The sequence below is a fragment of the Rhododendron vialii genome, chromosome 7a, assembly GCF_030253575.1.
Source record: "Rhododendron vialii isolate Sample 1 chromosome 7a, ASM3025357v1".
Taxonomy (NCBI): Eukaryota; Viridiplantae; Streptophyta; class Magnoliopsida; order Ericales; family Ericaceae; genus Rhododendron; species Rhododendron vialii.
The window spans coordinates 19,266,602-19,287,043 of record NC_080563.1 but is presented as its reverse complement, the minus strand read 5'-3'; the positions used below and the strand labels follow the sequence as shown (position 1 = coordinate 19,287,043).

The 20,442-nt window shown below is 38.2% G+C and overlaps 1 protein-coding gene across 1 annotated transcript; it reads left to right on the top strand.

Annotated features, from left to right (window-relative positions):
• Positions 1 to 516: 516 nt before the first annotated feature.
• LOC131333504 (long-chain-alcohol oxidase FAO4A) lies at positions 517 to 19,387 on the top strand. The gene is made up of 5 exons (XM_058368069.1): positions 517 to 931; positions 4,930 to 5,199; positions 13,526 to 14,360; positions 15,050 to 15,615; positions 18,444 to 19,387. The coding sequence occupies exons 1-5, from the start codon at positions 605 to 607 to the stop codon at positions 18,894 to 18,896; spliced, it is 2,451 nt and encodes an 816-aa protein (XP_058224052.1). The 5' UTR covers positions 517 to 604; the 3' UTR covers positions 18,897 to 19,387.
• Positions 19,388 to 20,442: the final 1,055 nt, after the last annotated feature.

Here is a 20,442-nt window from a genome sequence, read left to right as displayed (position 1 = left end):
AATTACGTTTATAAAGCGTCATCTTTATAGATATTAATGAGTTTCAAATCGTCATTTTAAGATTCAGACTTTTAATGACAGCTCCATAGATGACAGTTTCAAAATTGTCATCTTTCACGTTTAATGACACTTTTAAACTGTCATCTTTTACGATTACTGAATTAGTGCGAGCTGATTATTGCAATGACTACCCCTATCTCCCTACGAGAGTTCTTGATTAAAGATAGCCTTTTTCTTAGGCAAACTTTAGATTAGTGCTCTTTGGACTTATTTCAAGCTATTATATCCTTTATATTTGTTATGACGTTGGTGTGGGCCTTACTTTTTTAATTAATTGAATTTTTTATAAAATAAAAAAAAGGGTTGAAAACCACTCTCTCCGTATCTTCGGCTACTATTTTCGAAAATTCAAAAAGAAAGTTACATTTTAAACAGTACCATCTTTTTTTTAATTCTTTTCTCTACTCTCTTATTTTTAGCCAAACAGCTTGTAATTCATGTCGAAAAAAGTCTCTCTCTCCCTCTCTCTGTCTCTCTCGCTCCTAACTCAACCATAAATACCCAAGATGCTCCTTCCTTCTTTCACCACCTCTTCGTTCTTCCAATGGAGCAAACCAAGACAGAAACTGGTGTTGCCTCCCCATCAAAGGAGAGAGAAGAACAACCTAGAGTGATCATAGAATTGGGTAGCACCACCGCTGCCACCGACTCATTCAGACTTCTTTCTAGTGGCGGTGGAGGAGAGAGGGTACCACCATCATCCTCATCATCATTTCATCCAGTAGCTTCTCTCTCATCGGGTCAGATGGAGTCCCTTTCTGCTTTGTGTGACACCTTCTTGCCATCGATTGATGTTTCCAACGACACCGTTGATGACTCCATTGCTACTTTTTTCCGAACATCAGCCTCTATGGTTGGAACTCCACATAGGGTAAGATTACACCATTGATGTTTATCAATAGTACCGTACGTACGTACGTACATATATACGTATATACGTATGGTATGAATGTATTGCCGTACAAACATATATACTACGATCACAGTCAAATATTACAGGGGACCCAGCTTATGGTAACATTTATGGTTAATATTTCCCAAAGATGCTTTCAGGCTTTTCAATAGTTTGACTGCACAGAAGCCTCTATGGTTGAACCAATTTCCGACAATCATTAAAAGTAATTTTGAATGTCTGAGATGCCATGGCAAAACCTCATTCTATAAACATTTGGGATGGCCATTTCGTTCGACCTGGCTGTATCCAATTCGATCCTCGCCTCGAATGAATCGGTAATTTAGAGATTTGTTTGAAAATTGGGTAGGATATGAAAATCTTTTTTGAAAATTTTCGGAGATCAGGTAGGAGGCAGGGACAAACATATCCCGGCCCCGAATCCACCCCAAATACATTCCCCGTTTGCTCCTCGATTCCCCCAAATATCACCTTTTAGTATTACTTATATTTTTCTAGGGTTACTTCTCATTTAACTCCCAGTTCCCACTTTTCTACGATTGCACGCACCTTTTGTGCTCAATTACTCTCTATTGTTTGATTGCTTATATTGTAAGCAAATTTGTGCTCATTTTCCTTCGGCTTCAGTTCTAAAAAAATTTCTTTTTTCCTTCAGCTTAAGCTATAAAGTCCTTAAAATTCTGCATCTTATTTTGAATCTTTTATTCATTAAAAGTTTTTTTTTTACTCTCTGTTGTTTAGCAAATCTGTTCTTTTTTTTTTAGTAAAAACTTTGGATCTCTGCGAGTATCCCCGTTCCCGTTTGGGGCGGGAATGGAGGAGAAAAAAATTCCCATTGGGGATCAAGGCAGGAAAAAATAGTACTCTCCAGCTCCAATCCGTCCAGATTGCCAACCCTAGTAAACATCCATATATGAGCTTATAAAAAATTTTGCCATGTTAAAAAAAAAAATTCCTTATTGCGTTGTAAAACCTTTTTTTTTTTTAAAAGTCTTTCCCACTATCATAGGTAGATCTGCCATAGCACACACTCGTGTGGGTATGCACCCTTTTAAATCTGTAGAATTCACAGAATGTATATAAATATCATAATATTTGAAGAAAAATTCGTAACATTTTTGTATAGAAGTTTGCAATATTTGCTTAAAAATTCATATATTATGAATCCAAAGTTGATGGTAGGAATTTATGTCCATATATGATGAATTTCTACACAAAAATTATATGAATCCAGAATTGATGTAGTGAATTTTATGAAAAACAATTATCAGTTCATAGGGCTGCAAGTGTTTTGGCACCTCAAGCTTTAATTCTGGTTCTGTCATTGCAAGTACATGCACTAGTTCTACTCCCTCCATTCCTAAAAAAATGTCTGACGCGTAAACTTAAACCTTTAAAAAGATGCATTTTTTTCATAAAAAGAATCAAATTTTTTTCACAAATCAATAGATATCCAATGAGTTCTTTTAAGTGGTGAAAAAAATTTAAATCTTTTAACAAAAAAAATACATATTTTTAAAGGCCTAGATTTAATTAGGGATGGAGGGAGTAGTAATTAGTGAAGGCGAATATAGAGAGTTGAACAAACTGATAGGATGAAAAAGAGGATGAGGGGTGAGAGATGGGAGAAAATTAGAAAATATATTCTAGCTAGGAGTTTATGAGGGAAATAAAAATCATTGAGCACTAGCTATACATTGAAAATTTAAAGTCAAAATTAAGAATTGAAGAACAATAGGTCGGGGTAATTGTGATATGATATGTCGGTGGTTATTTTCCAGATGAGAGAGAGAGAGAGAGAGAGAGAGAGAGAGAGAGAGAGAGAGAGAGAGAGAGAGAGAGAGAGAGAGAGAGAGAGAATTTGATTAAACGCAGAACCAAATGGACAGAGACTTTCGGAGGATAGAACATTGTCGATGCAAATCAGCTATTATCTGATTAAATTACCTTTTCAATAGTACGTGTAGTCTATTATTGTATTTTCATTCCGAGAGTTGGGTTATCAAAGAAACCTTAAATTATTTAGCCTCCTTATTTATTATATACACCAAAAAATTAAAATCTAATTTAATACCCCTTTAGGGGTTTTTTTTGGGCTTTTTTGAATTTTGTCCTTATTCAATTGTTTTTCGCATTTTTTGGTTTTGTGTCAAATTTTTGTGGATTATTAATTCGTCTCAACGAGTGAAATCGAAAAGAAAAAAGAATCTACAGTAAACCAGCTTTTTGGTCTTTATTTTAGGTATTTTAAAAAATATAAAAGTAACAATTTTTTTACTTTTTCCGATTCGTTTAGACAAGAAGAAACAATAATTCGCAAAAATATGACGCAAAACTAACAACGCGATAAAATTTTGAAAAAGACAAAACTCAAAATGCTCAAATAGCCCCTAAAGCCGCATCACTGGAATATTGTCTCCCCTTAATCATACTCCATGTAAGTTTGGACTTGACTATGTGATTGTGATGCCCTCTCCAGTTTAGGGACAAGTCGATCGGTACGTAGTAAAGGATGAGGAGTGTCTCTCAATCTCTAGGTAGGACCATCATATATGCAACTTTTATGACTCTTAGTTGCAAAGGTCCTTCCAGTACTACTACTACATTTATATTTTTTTATTGAAAAAACGAATGAAAGAGTGTACAGAAACTTTTCATGATATATTTCTAAAAATGTACGTTGTTGATAAGAGTTCCTTTGTCAGGCATGTAAAAAAGCAATGCTAGGTACCCAAAAATATGCACCCACCCTAGTACACGTGTAGGTCAATTCGGCCGTCTATCCCGGCAATGAGCGGCTCGAATTTTCATCCGAACAATGGACGGCTAAGATTTGTAGGAGTTCGGATTAAATTTAAGCCGTCTGTGCCGAGATGGATGATCGGATTGACCACACTTGTAGTGCGACAGGTGCATTACAGTCCCTAGCATTTCCAAAAATATATACCGAATTCATCCCGAACATGTATTTCTTACCGCAAGTCTATTAACGATCATAAATACCTCTAAAAGTCTATTCGGGATAATTTCAATGTGTGTATAAATATATTGGGAAAATTAGCCATATGACGGTAAAATAGTTTTCATTTAAGAGAAGGACGCCAGCAAAATAATTTTCAATGGAGGGCCTTCAGTTTTTTGAGTTTTTTAGCCATAAGGCCAAAATATGTTTAGACACTGTCATAGGGTTTTAGGATTCACTTTCCTATTATAGAGTTTTAGTAATTTAAGCACTTTCATAGAATACCCTAGAGTTTTAGGCACTTTCATATATAGGGTACCCTAGGGTTTTAGGCATTTTCATAGGATAGCATTTGTCCTTATATTTGACTGCAAAATGTGTTTGTCCTTGAGCTAAAAAAATGTAAATATGAGGAATTTTTGCTAAGTCTCCAAATGTTTTTAAATATTTTTTTTTTTTGGTATCTAGCACTTTTGACAGAGAAAAGAGACAGATGATGTTTTAAAGGAACTTTTCCCATTTAAAACGAATTTAAATTAGACTATGGTGGTATATATTATATAAAATTAATGCTAGACAATAGAGAAGAGACGAGCTTTCTGTTCATTCCAGAATTCAACTTATCTCGAAGGGTACCAAATTAACTCATTCAAACTGGTGAGGTGACCATATATTTTGTGTGCTTAGTTTTTCGGAAATTTTTTCCGAGACAATTTCAATTGGTGTGAAAATTTATGATTTACTGAAATTGCTGCCAAAGAATTAATTCCAGAAAATTATGCACGAATCTTTTTCTAAGTCGAAAAACACCAGTATAGTCCTTTTTCTTGGTCGTTATTCGGTAATTGGCTTCAATGCCGGGAAATATAACCAAGGTAGAATGACGCTCATGTCCCTAACGATATACTATAATTCTCGATCATGCAGCTAGCAGGTGGATGTATCAGTACGGAGTAATTGATAATATTTGGCGATGTTTGTTTTTGGTTGGTAGGTGGGAGAGTTAATTAGTGGGAGATTACAACATCCGAAGCTGTTTTTGATGAGATTGGCGTTATGGGGACTGTCAACATGGATAGGAACGCTGGTTTTATGTGGAAGGGCAAGTCTGGGCAGAGATTTTCCCTATGCCCAGAGGTTTTCAAAGATTTCCCGGGAGAAGAGGGAAGAGATAATCAAGTCATGGTCTGTGAGCTATTTACCTGTCCTAAGGATGCTTTTCTTAGGCTTGAAGATTCTCACTCTTCTCACTTTCTTCACTCAGGTACGTACGTACGTACTGGAGTATTAATAGTATTATTATACTCCACTAGATCGATCGAACAAAATTAAATTAATATGTTTGTGTGAATTTTTTGAGTGTACATTTAATTTCCTTCAACCCCAAGCCTTTGGGTTAAGGCCGGGGATCGACTTAGAGTTTGCTCACTTATAGAGTTCCAATTTCGAAACATTTAAAATACTATCAATTTTTATTGAACCAGATAAATGGACTTCGAATTGGACTTTGAAATTAAATGGAACTCTCTAGAGTTCATAGTTTCTATCAAGTCTCGTCCAATGTAACGAGGCTCTCGATACATATTTTTTCTTTTATTACACATTTCAATGATTTATCGAAAAACATTTCTTTTTAGTTTCCGAGACACACACACACACATGTATACCTAACATATTTCTTTTAGTAGTAGTAAAAACAATAATTTATTGACAGCTATGAAGGAGAAAAATGTCATAATTAATTAATTAGTGATGAGCATGGGTATCAGTTAGGCATAACTATCGATCATTTCAATTTAAATTTCCCTTTCAACACGAGTATTTAATGATTCCACGTACACCACAAAATCCGCGTGATTTTGGACGTAGGATTTATCAAAAACAGTAGATCGAACTAGTCCTAGTGGGGCAAAGGCGAACCAACCAACCAACCTTTTTAAAACCGTGACTACCAACTACCAACTACTCCTACCTTCGACGACGTTCATAAAATTATTTGGTCCTGTTAAAATTGTACTGTACTACTGGGCCCCAATTATTCATTCCAATAATAGAATAGAATAGAATAAAATAGAATACTATTGTAATTGTATCCTGCCTGCCTGCCTGCCAACCAAAAATGCATTTATGAATTTTGATAGGAGGGTCCCCGACAAACTGGTGGGCAGTGCTCGATCTATATATAGTTTAAGCTATAAATAAATTTAAGTTGCTTTTTTTTTTTTTTTTTGGGTACATTTTTTGTGCTAATTGAAGTTGTTTTCTATGATTTTAAGGCCTAGTATTTCACTAATTCACAATTTATAATGATACTTACATCTAGTTAATGTTATGATTTGACTATTACTGGTTCATTTTTTATTGATTGATTAGTTTATGTGATTATATAATGGTATAAAAATGTGATCATATTTGTATGGATTAAACATGTATGTGTAACTTCGTTTATAATTTTATCTACATCGTTTTAATATAATAATATATTCAAACTAAAGGGGTTAATAATGTCAACCCACAACGGCATGATTTTAAGATTGAGTTAGTGTCAAAATATATGACAAACTGGTGTTAGTGTCAAAATATATGACAAACTAGTGAATGCCCATACCTGAAGGCACGGTGAAGCGCATTCTAAGCATAGTCTAAAGGCACAATGCGACACATTTTTTTAAAACAATTGAAGTGAATTGATCTTTGCCCTATTTCTCTCTCTTTTTTATTTATGGAAACATTTTTCTTTTTGGGTTTTTTTATTTATCAAATAACACTGGACATGAATTTTCTTTTTCCTTACTTATAGTGGTTATCTTTTTCTTTTCCTTATCTGCGACTGTTCCCTTTTGTTTTTCCTTAGCCATTGCTTCAGCCTTTCCAACAAAAAAGAGTAAAATCTATATCAAAACTTTCTTTTTTTTGGTCAAGCGGAAAATATATATATATCAAAACTTTTAATGTATAAACTAAGAGGCCATGACATGAAGAATTGAAAGTTTTTTTTGTCAGGATTGAGACATGAAAACCCCATATACTACCAAGCTACAAAAATTGGTTATATACAAGCCATGACTTGAAGAACCCATATACTACCAAGCCTGATAATTGTTTTATTGAACCTCTAGAACTAACACATTAAAACACCAATTAAAGGCTGAAACTTCAATACACTAAACTTTTTCATGGATTAAACAGCAATTTAAACACCAAGCCTAGTAATCATATTTTTTTCCTTCTGTTTTTTCTTTGTTTTGAAGATTAAGGGCGTGTTTGATAGCCGGATTGGGGCTTGGGATAGGACTCCGAAGGTGAAGTGCAGTTCAAAAAGTGTGTTTGGTTGGATTTTTATCCCATGGATTACAAATCCACCAATCCCCCCATTTGATGGGATTAGTCAACTCATGGGGGTGGGTGTTATTACGAATCACATCTCCATGTGATTGAGCAAAATCAGTTTAAAAACCCACATCAATTCCAATCACAATCCTAATCCTAGCCAACACAAACATGTTATTTACAATCCCACCTCATTCTCAATTCCAATCCCAATCTTAACGAAAAATCTATGAGTACCGACCATTGGGGGAGAGAAAACGTACCGACGGCCGCCGGCGGGCCGTCTCCGGCCACCGGACGGCCGATCCGAGCCGTTCAAAAATTCTAAAAAATAAAACCGAGGGGGTCGGCGCGGGAATCAAGGGCATCCGAGGTGTTTAGGGTGCTTGATCAAAGCACCCTTTTTTCGTGTATATATGTGTGTGTACATATATACACGAAAAAAGGGTGCTTTGATCAAGCACCCTAAACACCTCGGATGCCCTTGATTCCCGCGTTGACCCCCTCGGTTTTATTTTTTAGAATTTTTGAACGGCTCGGATCGGCCGTCCGGTGGCCGGAGACGGCCCGCCGGCGGCCGTCGGTACGTTTTCCCTCCCCGTGGTCGGTACATATAGCAACACTCCAATCTTAATCCTGTGCAAAACAAACATGAATAAATGATTCATCCCCTCATTAATAATCCCATCTCATTCTCAATCCCAATTCTAATTCCACCTCATTACGAATCCCCCCAAAACAAAATCTGCAATCAAACATGCCGAGCAACTTAGGAAAACCTTAGTCTAGTGCGAAATTGAGGATGGAGGGATTCTTACCGGAGAGAGAGAACCAAATGGATTTTTTCATTGATATAGAGAAAATGTGTAAAGAGATTGAGGCGATCAATCGGCGACGAATTGAGGGGGGGCTCCAACCCGAAACGTCGGATGAGTTGGTGGGCGTTGAGTGTTTCGTTGTGCGCCGAGGAGTGGGATCAGGGAGTGTGAGAGGGAGATTTAAAGACTATAACTATGGAGGGAGAGAGGAGAGAAGAGAGAGAAAGACAAAGACAGAAACAACTGTAACCTATTGAAAACAGGTTAAAATGGGTAGACAGACATGAGACTTGTTAACAGGTTGGAATCAATGATTCAATCCAACGGCTATAACCTATTGGAATTTTGATCCGACTGCTGAAGACGTGTTCATGTTTGTATGAGTAGACAAAAATCCTTCTATGTTATAATATAGATGTGATCTATAATTAGGACTATTGAGACCACGATTCATAAAGGAGTGAGTTCCCATCAGTATTTATTGATTGCAATAGACCACACTAACCTAACTTTTTTTGCTGAGTACCAACCAAATTAGACTTTTACTGCTACGTAGGCTTTCTAATTAAGTTAACATTACTACGTTAACCATGACCTATATAAGTTTGAGTAGCAATCTATTGTTGCCATTTCAAGATTGATAATATGACACTGAGAAAGAGGGAGTAGAAACTTACAATGAATTGGGGGACACTGTTGTGCAATGGTATGCGCAGCACCGTGCTGCGCACCTCCGAGCTGTCGGATTGTGCATCCGACGGCTTGGATCACATCTTGGCAATGAACGGCTCTCGATCGTTGGTTGCCAAGATGAGATCCGAGCCATCAGATGCACGATCCGACAGCTCGGACGTGCGCAACACGGTGTTGCGCACACTACTACATAACACCAACTTGAAGTCCACTTAGAATGGCCATCCATGAATTGATAAATTTAATTGAGCACACGTTGGATCCCTCCTAATTTGGTTGTCTGCTAGGGCCTTGCTCGTCGTGGTTGAAGGCACAACCAAACGTGATTAGATCTCAAATTATATCGCTTAATTGGAGTCCATCAAAATCCGTACACATTAGGTCCACATAATTTCAACCAATTAGAAACACTTTGAAGAGAAACTCTTGAAATGACATACCAAAACGACAATGAAAAATATTTAACCTTTTATTTTCCATCAATTAGTCACCAGTGTTTAATCATGACAATTCCTGCTCAAAGACTCTATCCTGCATAGGGATAGCTTTGAAGATCCATTCACATAAGCACGCGATAGCTCTCAAGCTCACCATTCTAAGCATAGTCTAAAGGCACGATGCGACACGTTTTTGGAAACAACCGAAGTGAATTGATCATTGCCATATTTCTCTCTCTCTCTCTCTCTCTCTCTTATTTATGGAAACATGTTTCTTTTTGGGTTTTTTTATTTATCAAATACCACTGGACATGAATTTTCTTTTTCCTTCCCTGGTTATCTTTTTCTTTCTCTTATTTGCGACTGTGCCCTTTTGCTTTTTCTTAGCCATTGCTTCAGTCTTTCAAACAAAAAAGAGTAAAATCTATATCAAAACTTTTTTTTTTTTGTCAAGCGGAAAATATATATATATATCAAAACTTTTAATGTATAAACCAAGAGGCCATGACATGAAGAATTGAATTTTTTTTTTTGTCAGGATTGAGACATTAAAACCCCATATATAGTACCAAGCTACAAAAATTGGCTACATCCAAGCCATGACATGAAGAACCCATATACTACCAAGCCTCATAATTGTTTTATTGAACCTCTAGAACTAACACATTAATACACCAATTAAAGGCTGAAACTTCAATACACTAAACTTTTTCGTGGATTAAACAGCAATTTAAACACAAAGCCTAGTAATCGTATTTTTTCCCTTCTGTTTTTTCTTTGTTTTGAAGATTAAACAGCAACTTAGGAAAACCCTAGTCTAGTGCGAAATTGAGGATGGAGGGATTCTTACCGGAGAGAGAGAACCAAATGGATTTTTTCATTGATATAGAGAAGACGTGTAAAGAGATTGAGGCGATCAATCGGTGACGAATTGAGGGGGGGCTCCAACCAAAAATGTCGGATGAGTTGATGGGCGCTGAGTGTTTCGTTGTGCGCCGAGGAGTGGGTTCTAGGAGTGTGAGAGAGAGATTTAAAGACTGTAACTATGGATGGAGAGATGAGAGAAGAGAGAGAAAGATAGAAACGACTGTAACCTATTGAAAATATGTTGAAACGGGTAGACAGACTTGAGACTTGTTAATAGGTTGGAATCAATGATTCAATCCAACGGCTGTAATCTATTGGAATTTCGATCCGACGGTTGGAGACGTGGTCATGTTTGTATGAGTAGACAAAAATCGTTTTGTTTTATAATATAGATGTGATCTATAATTAGGACTATTGAGACCACGATTCATAAAGGAGTGAGTTCCCATCAGTATTTATTGATTGCAATCGTCAACACTAACCTAACTTTTTTTGCTGAGTACCAACCAAATTAGACTTTTACTGCTACGTAGGCTTTCTAATTAAGTTAACATTACTACGTTAACCATGACCAATATAAGTTTGAGTAGCAATCTATTGTTGCCATTTCAAGATTGATAATGTGACACAGAGAAAGAGGGGAGTAGAAACTTAGAATGAATTGGGGGACAGTGTTGTGCAATGGTATGCGCAGCACTGTGTTGCGCACCTCCGAGCCGTCGGATCGTGCATCCGACGGCTCGGATCTCATCTGGGCAATGAACGGCTCTCGATCGTTAGTTGCCGAGATGAGATCCGAGCTATCGGATGCACGATCCGACGGCTCGGAGGTGCGTAACATGGTACTGTGCACACTACTGCACAACACCAACTCGAAGTCCACTTAGAATGGCCATCCATGAATTGATAAATTTAATTGAGCACACGTTGGATCCCTCCTAATTTGGTTGTCTGCTAGGGCCTTGCTCGTCGTGCTTGAAGGCACAACCAAACGTAATTAGATCTCAAATTATATCGCTTAATTGGAGTCCATCAAAATCCATACACATTAGGTCCACATAATTTCAACCAATTAGAAACACTTTAAAGAGAAACTCTTAAAATGATATACCAAAACGAAAATGAAAAATATTTAACTTTTTATTTTCCATCAATTAGTCCCCAGTGTTTAATCATGACAATTCTTTTTTTTTTTTTGAACACATTCAATTCATTTCATAACAAAGCTCGTAGGCAATACAGATTTCATCAAAAGATACAAGAATGAGCGAAAACTACCCAGATTTCGACACAGGCACCCCCTGCAGAAACAAAACCAGCGAAATCGCCAGATGAGAACCAATCAAGGTCTAGATAGTAGAGAATCCCAAACGAACCGGACCCCAGCTCAAACCTGAGAAGCGCATATGAAATTTGGACGGCAAGAGCCGTTCATGGGAGCAAAAGTCGTTCACCGTAGCAGACTCCTTCACCGAAAACAGCAGCTGGACAAACCTCAACCCACCAAGAACCACATAAACAAGGGCCAAGCCCTGGTCCTTATTCGCCCACCACTGCACCCTACCGGATCTGGGGGAATCCCAGACCGGTAACAGATCGAACTAGGCTGGTAAACAAGCCGGACTGAAACTAGCCAGAAAAGAACTAAACAAAACCGAGAGCCCCCAAGCCCAACCGCACACCTTATTAACTTACCGGAGGCCCAAGAAGACCAGATCTAAAGACGCCGGGCAGGAGGCAAGCCAAGGGAGCCACTAGAAGCCGGCCACGCCGGCGCGGGGTCCTCGCCGTACTACTAGATTGCCGCCCCAAAGCTGGGGCTTGGAGGCACAGACGGTGAGACAAGAGAGAGGCGAGGATGGACGAGGGGGAGGAGGCGAGGAGGCGGCAGCCTCCCCCCCCAAGCGGACATTTGGAAAGAGATTCTACAAAGATGGGGGAGTTTCTCTTTAATCATATGACAATTCCAGCTCAAAGAATCTATCCTGCACAGGGATAGCTCCGAAGGCCCATTCACATAAGCACGTGATAGCTTTCAAGCTCCCAACCAAGTTTGGTTCATAAAACACAATTCAAAATTTGTGGAATAATTGTCACCGTAAGTTTTTTACCATATTGAGGACCTTGACTTTCACACGCCTCCATCTTCCTATCAGATTGCATCATAGTTTCTGAATAGTCAAACTTTCAATCGAAAATAACAAACAAAAAAATTAAAACAATTGACGAAGTTACGATTCATGAAAATTGTTCTTAAGGCAGTATATATAGAGCTTATTGTTATCACTTGAACATTTGGATATTAGTACTAGCATTTAGATATTAGCACCCAAAAAATCAGTAGCGAATTTTATTCCCATATTCCAACCAACTTCATTAGTGTGTGAGAGAGAGAGAGAGAGAGAGAGAGAGAGAGAGAGAGAGAGGATGAAACGAAAGAGTAGGAGATCGAGGAATGGAAGGCATCTCAATTTTTGATACAATGTGTAGGAGCAGCAAACAAAATTCCTCTCTAGCAACCAAACAACGGCATCACACATTGATAACTAGAGAATTTAAAGAGTTCAAATTAAAGAGATGAAACCTGTTCCTTGTGCCACTCGAAGGGATTTCCTTCGATACAGCCTTTGAAGATGTACCCCTCAGACATAAGAGCTTCCTTGTTACTGGTAAGCTGAAGAATAGAGGGTGTGAATCATTAATGGGTGTATTCATCTATCAGTCCATAACCTTGTCGTCCTTCCATACCCTAAGTTTATGCTCAAATTTCTCCACGAAACTTCCTAAGTTGGTGGATTGCTGCTAGCCATATTTATGATACCTTTCTATACTACTGAGGGTTTATTCTGATAAAACTCGAGGGGGACATGATCACGCTTACACTTGTGGACCGACTATCCTCCTCCAAAGAGCCTCCCCTTCTCCACCCCGTGTTTGTGAGGGCACCATTGCAAAGTGTCACTCCCACACCAATGTATGGTGGAGAAAGGCCTTCATTGAATAATCACTATCTGGCGATACTTAATACAACTGGCATTATAGAACAATCCTATTGCAGCTTTTGGAATTGCAAAGTTATAAATGCTGTTATCGGATAGTTAATGGTTGTGCCCATTGGATATCCCAGATATCAAACTATGTATCCCTGCCCCTTCTCCCTGTTGCTAATTTACCTCCGTAATCTGATCCTCCAGGATCTTTGAGAGCTTTTGCTCCTTTACACTATACCACATCTTCAAAAAAGGGAAAAAAAGTTAAAATTTCCAAACTTATAGTCGTGTTATTAGTTCAAACTTACACACCAAAAAAATGCAATTCACAATTCCACAGATGGTCAATGTCCAATCAATCTTGATTTGTGCTAGCGCAGAAGTGCGAAGTGCCACATTGACACATTCCTAATTTCATACTTATTCTTAAAAGTCGAACTGTATTTTTTTCCCAGGTAAATGACAAGAATGAAAACCTCTCGTGGAAAGGAATTGGCTACAGTGGACCAGACCCAGATTTCAAAACCAAAACTCAAAAAAACAGAACCCCGAAAGATCAGATGTGGTATTCAAGATCAGAAAACCAAGCAAAGGAAATTGTGGATGTCGATAGAGAAGAGATCTTTGGACCTCTTTACAAGGGCATTATCATAATAAACAACCCACTTCAAATAGTTGCCGAAAATCTTCAGAAATCAGGATTTATAGTCTCATTTCCCAATCAGAAACACCCAACACGAAATTCCCTCAACCCTACTTTGATCATCAAATGTGATGCAGTGGTGGTTGGTTCCGGCTCCGGTGGCGGGGTAGCCGCCGGAGTACTAGCAAAAGCCGGCCACAAAGTGCTTGTCCTAGAGAAAGGGAGCTACTCTGCCAGAACCAAGCTCTCACTTCTAGAGGGACCAACAATGGATCAAATGTACATGGGAAATGGGTTGTTAGCAACAGCGGACATGGGTGCTGTGATACTTGCGGGGGCCACCGTGGGCGGTGGTTCTACTGTGAATTGGTCAGCTTCGATCCAGACTCCACAGCTTGTGCTCGAGGAATGGTGTGAAAAATATGAACTCGAGTTATTTGAGAGTAGAATGTATAAGGAAGCAATGGATGTTGTTTGTGAAAAGATGGGGGTACAATTTGGTTTTGATAATGAGGGGTTCAATAATGCAGTGTTGAGAAGAGGGTGTGAAGAATTGGGTTATCCTGTGAAGAATATCCCTCGGAATTCCCCCGTGGATCACTACTGTGGGTGGTGTTGCTTTGGCTGCAAAGATGGAAGAAAGAAAGGTATCCACATAAATTGGTTGGATTGTTAAAACAAGTTCCTTTGTATTCATTAGTCGTATTAATATACTATGATTGAACGATTGATAATTTCGTTATCAATAAATTAATACGTGCCCATGTATTTCAAAAGATTAACAAAACATCCAATTCGATATACGCAAAGGAAATACACACAAGTTTTCGAGGGTCTATTGCATACTATTCTCTACATATTGTGTGCAGCATTGGTCTTAGCTGTTTCATATTCTCCTGGCCTTGGTTTATAGCTTAGTAGATGTTTCACTTTGTGTAGAACTTCACATAGGGAGAAAAAATGACTTTAGGGTAGTAACTATCTGTTAACCTTGTACGTTAAATATTCCTGCACTCAAACAAATCATATGAAAATTGAAAATTTATAGCTTAAAAGTTGTAAAACAGATATTGTGCTTACAGAGAAACAATTTGCTCGTTGTGGGGGAATAGAATCCGTAGTCCTCTAGACAGACTAAACACATAATCCTGCACACAACAATACATAATCCTGCACACAACAATTCATTCATCATCTGGGATGTTAATTTGCTAAATAAATTATCAACCGTGGTGTCCTTTTTTTTTGCTTTCTTTCAAAGAATATAATAGAATCTCTTAGTCATCTTTCAGGCATTGCGAAAAAAATAACAAAATGCGCCGATTTTTTCGAACAGGTACCTTGGAGACATGGCTACTGGACATGGTGAACTCCGGAAATGGAGCAATCCTGCCGCAGTGTCAAGCACTAAAAGTCTTGCACAAGAGAAAGAAAGGAAGAGGCAGAAGTGCAGCAACTGGAGTCGCCTTCGAATTCCAACACAGAGGTGTCAAGCAAATCTGCATCGTGGAGTCAAAGGTCACTATCGTTGCTTGCGGTGCTCTCGGCACGCCTCCACTACTTAAAAGAAGCGGGTTAAAGAACCCAAACATCGGGAGAAACCTGCACCTCCATCCGGTGACAATGGCGTGGGGATACTTTCCCGATAACCCTTCGTCGGATACGTGGCCGGAACCGGAGAAGAAGAGCTACGAAGGGGGGATAATGACGGCGATGTCGACAGTCGTGTCGAATTTGGACAAGTCAGGCTATGGGGCATTGATACAGACACCTAGTCTGCACCCCGGAATGTTCTCTGCTTTGATGCCGTGGGTTTCTGGGATTGACATTAAAATGAGGATGTGCAAATTTTCAAGAACGGCCCACGTGTTTGCCTTGGCGAGAGATCATGGATCAGGAGAGGTAAGACTACGCTACCTGCTAGTTAATGGGAATATACATAGAATTGAAAGGGAAGTTTCTTCCCATACTGCCATGACAAACAAGAAATATAAAGGATAAGTGAATAACAAAGATACAAGCAATTTCGCCTAAGCTTGAGCATAAAAGTGCACTAGATTCGCAATTCTGGTAAAAACCACTAAACATAAACACGCACTCCGCATGCAGACTGCGTTCGATCTGCTCTCATGCGCTGTGCTCTGAAATTCGGGGCACAATCTCAACCACGACTTTGAAGTGTTAGTGTTTCACAGTAACAAATTGTCTTCTTTTTTCTGGATAAAATGTTGGGAAAATTAATCACCATGACGGTAAAATAGTTTTCATCCTTCAACTTTTTAAGTTTTTTAGCCAGGCCAAAACATGTTTAAGCACTTTTATAAGATTTTAGGATGCACTTTGTTATTATAGGATTTTAGTTGTTTAGGCACTTTCATAGAATACCCTAGGCTTTTAGATACTCTCATATGATACTTTATGGGTTTTGGGCACATTTGTACTTATTTTTGATTGCAAAATGTGTTTGTCTTTGAGTTCAAAAAATATAAATATGATAAATTTTTGACTAAGTCTCCCATAAATGAATTTGAAAATTATTTCCATCATATTCCATTAACATGATTGATGTTTTTCCGAAATCTAAAAAGTAAACGAATTTCGATCATAGACCGGACCGGGGCTCAACCTGAGGGTGACAGACCAGATCCTTTAAAAATTATCTTACACATTGAGATAGAAGGAAGCAGGCTAGGTTGGCCGTACATTTTGGAAATCCGAGCTCATACATGTCTAAATCGTTCATTGTTCATATTAAAATCTGAGCCGTTTATTATCGAGATGGATAGCTGGATCGGTCACACTATACTTTAAAGTATGGGGGTGCCCTACATGCAGCATCCCCAAATCCGATTTACCTCATAGGCTAAACTGTAAGGAACCAAGATTCTCGAGTTGAGTTTTGTTCACCCTCCACTTAAGAGGGTGAACATTACCCTCCTTCCTATTGGTTGAAATAATGTGGACCCTACCACAAAGTGATATCATACTTATCAAAAAGTGTATTGCATGATAAGCATGACATCAGTTTGTGGTAAAATTCACACCATTTCAACCAATGAGAGAGAGGGTAAACAAAATTGCACTCAAGATTCTCACTGGAAATAACAAATTAACAAGTAAGAAGTTAGAAATTTACTGAACCAATTTCAGATGTTTGAAAATTGACAATTGAGCCTAATATTAGGATACTATATCCTTAAGTAAATTCATCCCCCATACGGGTGCTCTTGATCTCTCGAACGATTGCCTCCTAGAATTACCCAATTGTTGAAGAACGGATGTAGCACTTCCATCTGTTTGACACGCGAACTAGGAAACTACGTAGAACTCTTAGAATATATGGATGTAGCACTTCCATCTGTTTGACACGCGAACTAAGAAACTACGTAGAACTCTTAAAATATACGAATGATATGTGCAGAATGTATTCATTAATCAAATCAATGAAATGGGAGGAGAAGGATCTTATTTATAGTTTAAAATAGGCACCTGATTGGAAAAGGCGAGGTGGCTGATCGGAACCAAATGTACGGTCACCGGATGCTTCTGTCCGAAACGGAAAAAAGAGTGCGCCTACAACGGAAAGGGAAAAGACACGTTAGGGAGAGGAAATACAGAAGTATTGGGCCGAATTTTCCGTAAACAGTAGGAAAAATGACGGTAAAAAACGTGTTTTGATAATTAATACCCGGACATTTTCAGCATTAACAAATATTCTTAGCTTGTCCTTGGCGGGTATTAATTATCAAAACACGTCCTGAGCCGTCATTTTCCTCTAAAAAGAATCTTTTGACCCAACCCGGCCAACCCGGTTAGGATGGATAGACGGGCAACGACGCATGGTCAATGGGCTAAATCCAAAGCCCACTTTATCCATGTCCTCTCCCCCTACAAAAATGGTACCCCAAGGGTTCAAGCCCTTATGTCCCACTTGAGTTAGAAATAGCCAAGTACTCTTAGTTGCCACACCAATGTGGGGATAAGACTCCGTTCGACTTAACTTTTAACACTTTTTGAAGATTGTCTTAATTCACAAAAAATTGTTTTCGTTAGTTTTGTGTTAAAATTTTATAGATTATTGATTCGACTCAACAAGAGAAATTGAAAAAGTATTTTTTTTTTAACTTTTATCCAAGTAGTTTTGGAAATATCCAATTTTGAGCTAAAAAACCAAATTTTTAAACCTTTTTTTGTTGGGCTAAAAATAGTTTTTTTCTAAATATATGGATAAAAGTCATAATTTTTATTTTTATTTTTTCAATTCGTCTTGACAAGACAAATCGAAAAATAGAAAAAGTGAGACAAAATTAATAAATACAGAAAAAATTGAATAAGGAAAAAACCAAAAAAAAAAAAATTCCAAAAAGCCCTAAAAATTCTTAGTGAAATAGCACCTAAGCATTTTTTTCTCATTTACCAACGTTCATGTAGGCACTTTTATGGTCAATTTTTCATTCATCATTTATTGATTTTAGCCAACGTAGTGTTCGTGTTAATGTCTTTACAAAGACGAACACAGCTGTATGTGGATCCGATCACATGGACATGTGGTACCCATTGAAAACAAAGCTCGAAGTATGCTAAAAGTCAATTTTCTACAACATAAACTGTTTAGTCCAAGGTACTACTGAGCAGATTGGAAAGAATACACATCCCAATCTTTTTTTCCTCATAAACAACAATACAAAGGTATGCTATTCTGTTTTTACCATAACAATGATACGTGACAGGTTATATCCGAAAGCAAAATCCAGTACCAGATGACCCGAACTGACGAAGAGTATTTACAAAGAGGGCTGGAGAAGGTAATAAGGATAATGGCAGCAGCCGGAGCTGAAGAAATCGGAACCCACCATCGAAACGGGAGCAAAATAAACACAAAGCGAGCCAGTTCCCACGAGTTCGAGATGTTCGTGAAGGAGGAGAGCGGAAGGGGGTTGAGAGAGCTCTTGACGCCGATTTGTTCGGCACACCAGATGGGTAGTTGTCGAATGGGGGTCGAGCCGAAGGGGTCAGCGGTGAACCAGATGGGGGAGACGTGGGAGGTGGAAGGGCTGTACGTTGCGGATTCAAGCGTGTTTCCAACGGCTTTGGGGGTGAATCCGATGGTGACGGTTCAGGCCATTGCCTATTGTACTGCGCAGTCAGTGCTTGGTGTTCTTACGAGGACCAAGAATCGGTAGAATTAGTTGGCGTCGGGATGCGTACAACATGCCGTTGGGTCTGTTCCGAAATGCTGATGGATGAGGTTCTCGGGCCTGCGACATGGGGTGGGCTTCCCGTATCGAGAAGTTTGGATTTGTGTGTTTATAAAAGCCAATAATTGCAGTGATGCATGTGTTATTAAAAATTATTTGGTGGTATTGAGCTACCGTCACGTGGTGTTTCAATACTGTAATCCACCACGGATCCTGAATAATTACTTGTGTGTTAAAAAGCCTGGGAGCATCTCTCAGTTACCAATTGCCTTGTAACTGCATGTATAGTATTTCTTGTGAGTCCTGCCTTGCCTTGCCTTGATTGTGCATCCTCATAAGGATTAAGACAAAAGTTTCAAAGAAAGTGTGACTGTTGATCTTTTGATGGGTTATCTGAATTTTGTACCTCGTGGTATGATTGTTAATGAAAAATTAGATTACGATCTAATTAATATATGAATTTTTATGGTTCAAAATATGAATTCTTATGTCTATGAGATTTTTTTGGTCCTATATAGATTCATATGAATATTCATGGCCCAACCATGAATTTTGTACCCATCCATGAGTTGTCAACATGGTAAGGACGAACCTGCACTTGCAATATAGCAGAGTTCGATTTCCCGGCCCCTAGAGACAAAACCATGGTTTAAATGAGAGACCATCACTACAACAAAAAGTAATAGATAGCGTTCTGCAGAACACCTTATTAGCTCATGCAATTAAAAGTCTTAACTTTCTATAACGTTCATTGCTCGCTGTTAAAAACTTTCTATAGCGTTCATTGCCTGCTGTTAAAAAACTTTCTATAGCGTCCATTGCCCGCTGTTATATTTTGTACATTTGATAGCATTTTTTGCCTGTTATTTAATTTCTTTTTACAGCATGCAATGAATGCTATTAAAGGTAAAACAATAGCAGTTTCTAAACGTTATCTTAGCCAATTTTAGCTTCTTCTTTTTTAAATACTACAAATGCCAATATACTAACATTTTCATGCAGAAAATCTGCATTCCATTCAACACCAAAGTACATCCAAACGCAATACAATTTCAATGTAAGATAAATAATTCAACCGAAGATTCATTACAATAGCTTGAAGAATAATTTTCCAGCACAAACTACATTTAAGAGTTAGACTAATTACACTCATAAAAAAACACTAATGTAATCTCTCTTTCCAGAAAATATAATCCTAAACTAGGAAGCCATCTCATTCAAGCACCCCAATTCTTCGCCCACGGAGATGTTCTTTATTTGAAGCTTACTTTTTGGCCAAGTTTATACCCTTTTGCTCTCACCGGCGAACACATACTTGTAAATATAGAACTATTCAAAGTAAACCCAATAGATATAGTAAAAATTATTAAGGAGAAAAACAACATTAAAGCAACATAATGTTTGCAGTTAGAAAAAGAAGAATATGATGGATAATTATCAACAAGAACCAACAACAATCTCAGAAGCAGCCATACCATGACAAATTGGCAAACGACATATACCAATCCGTGTGCGATTGTGGAACATAACT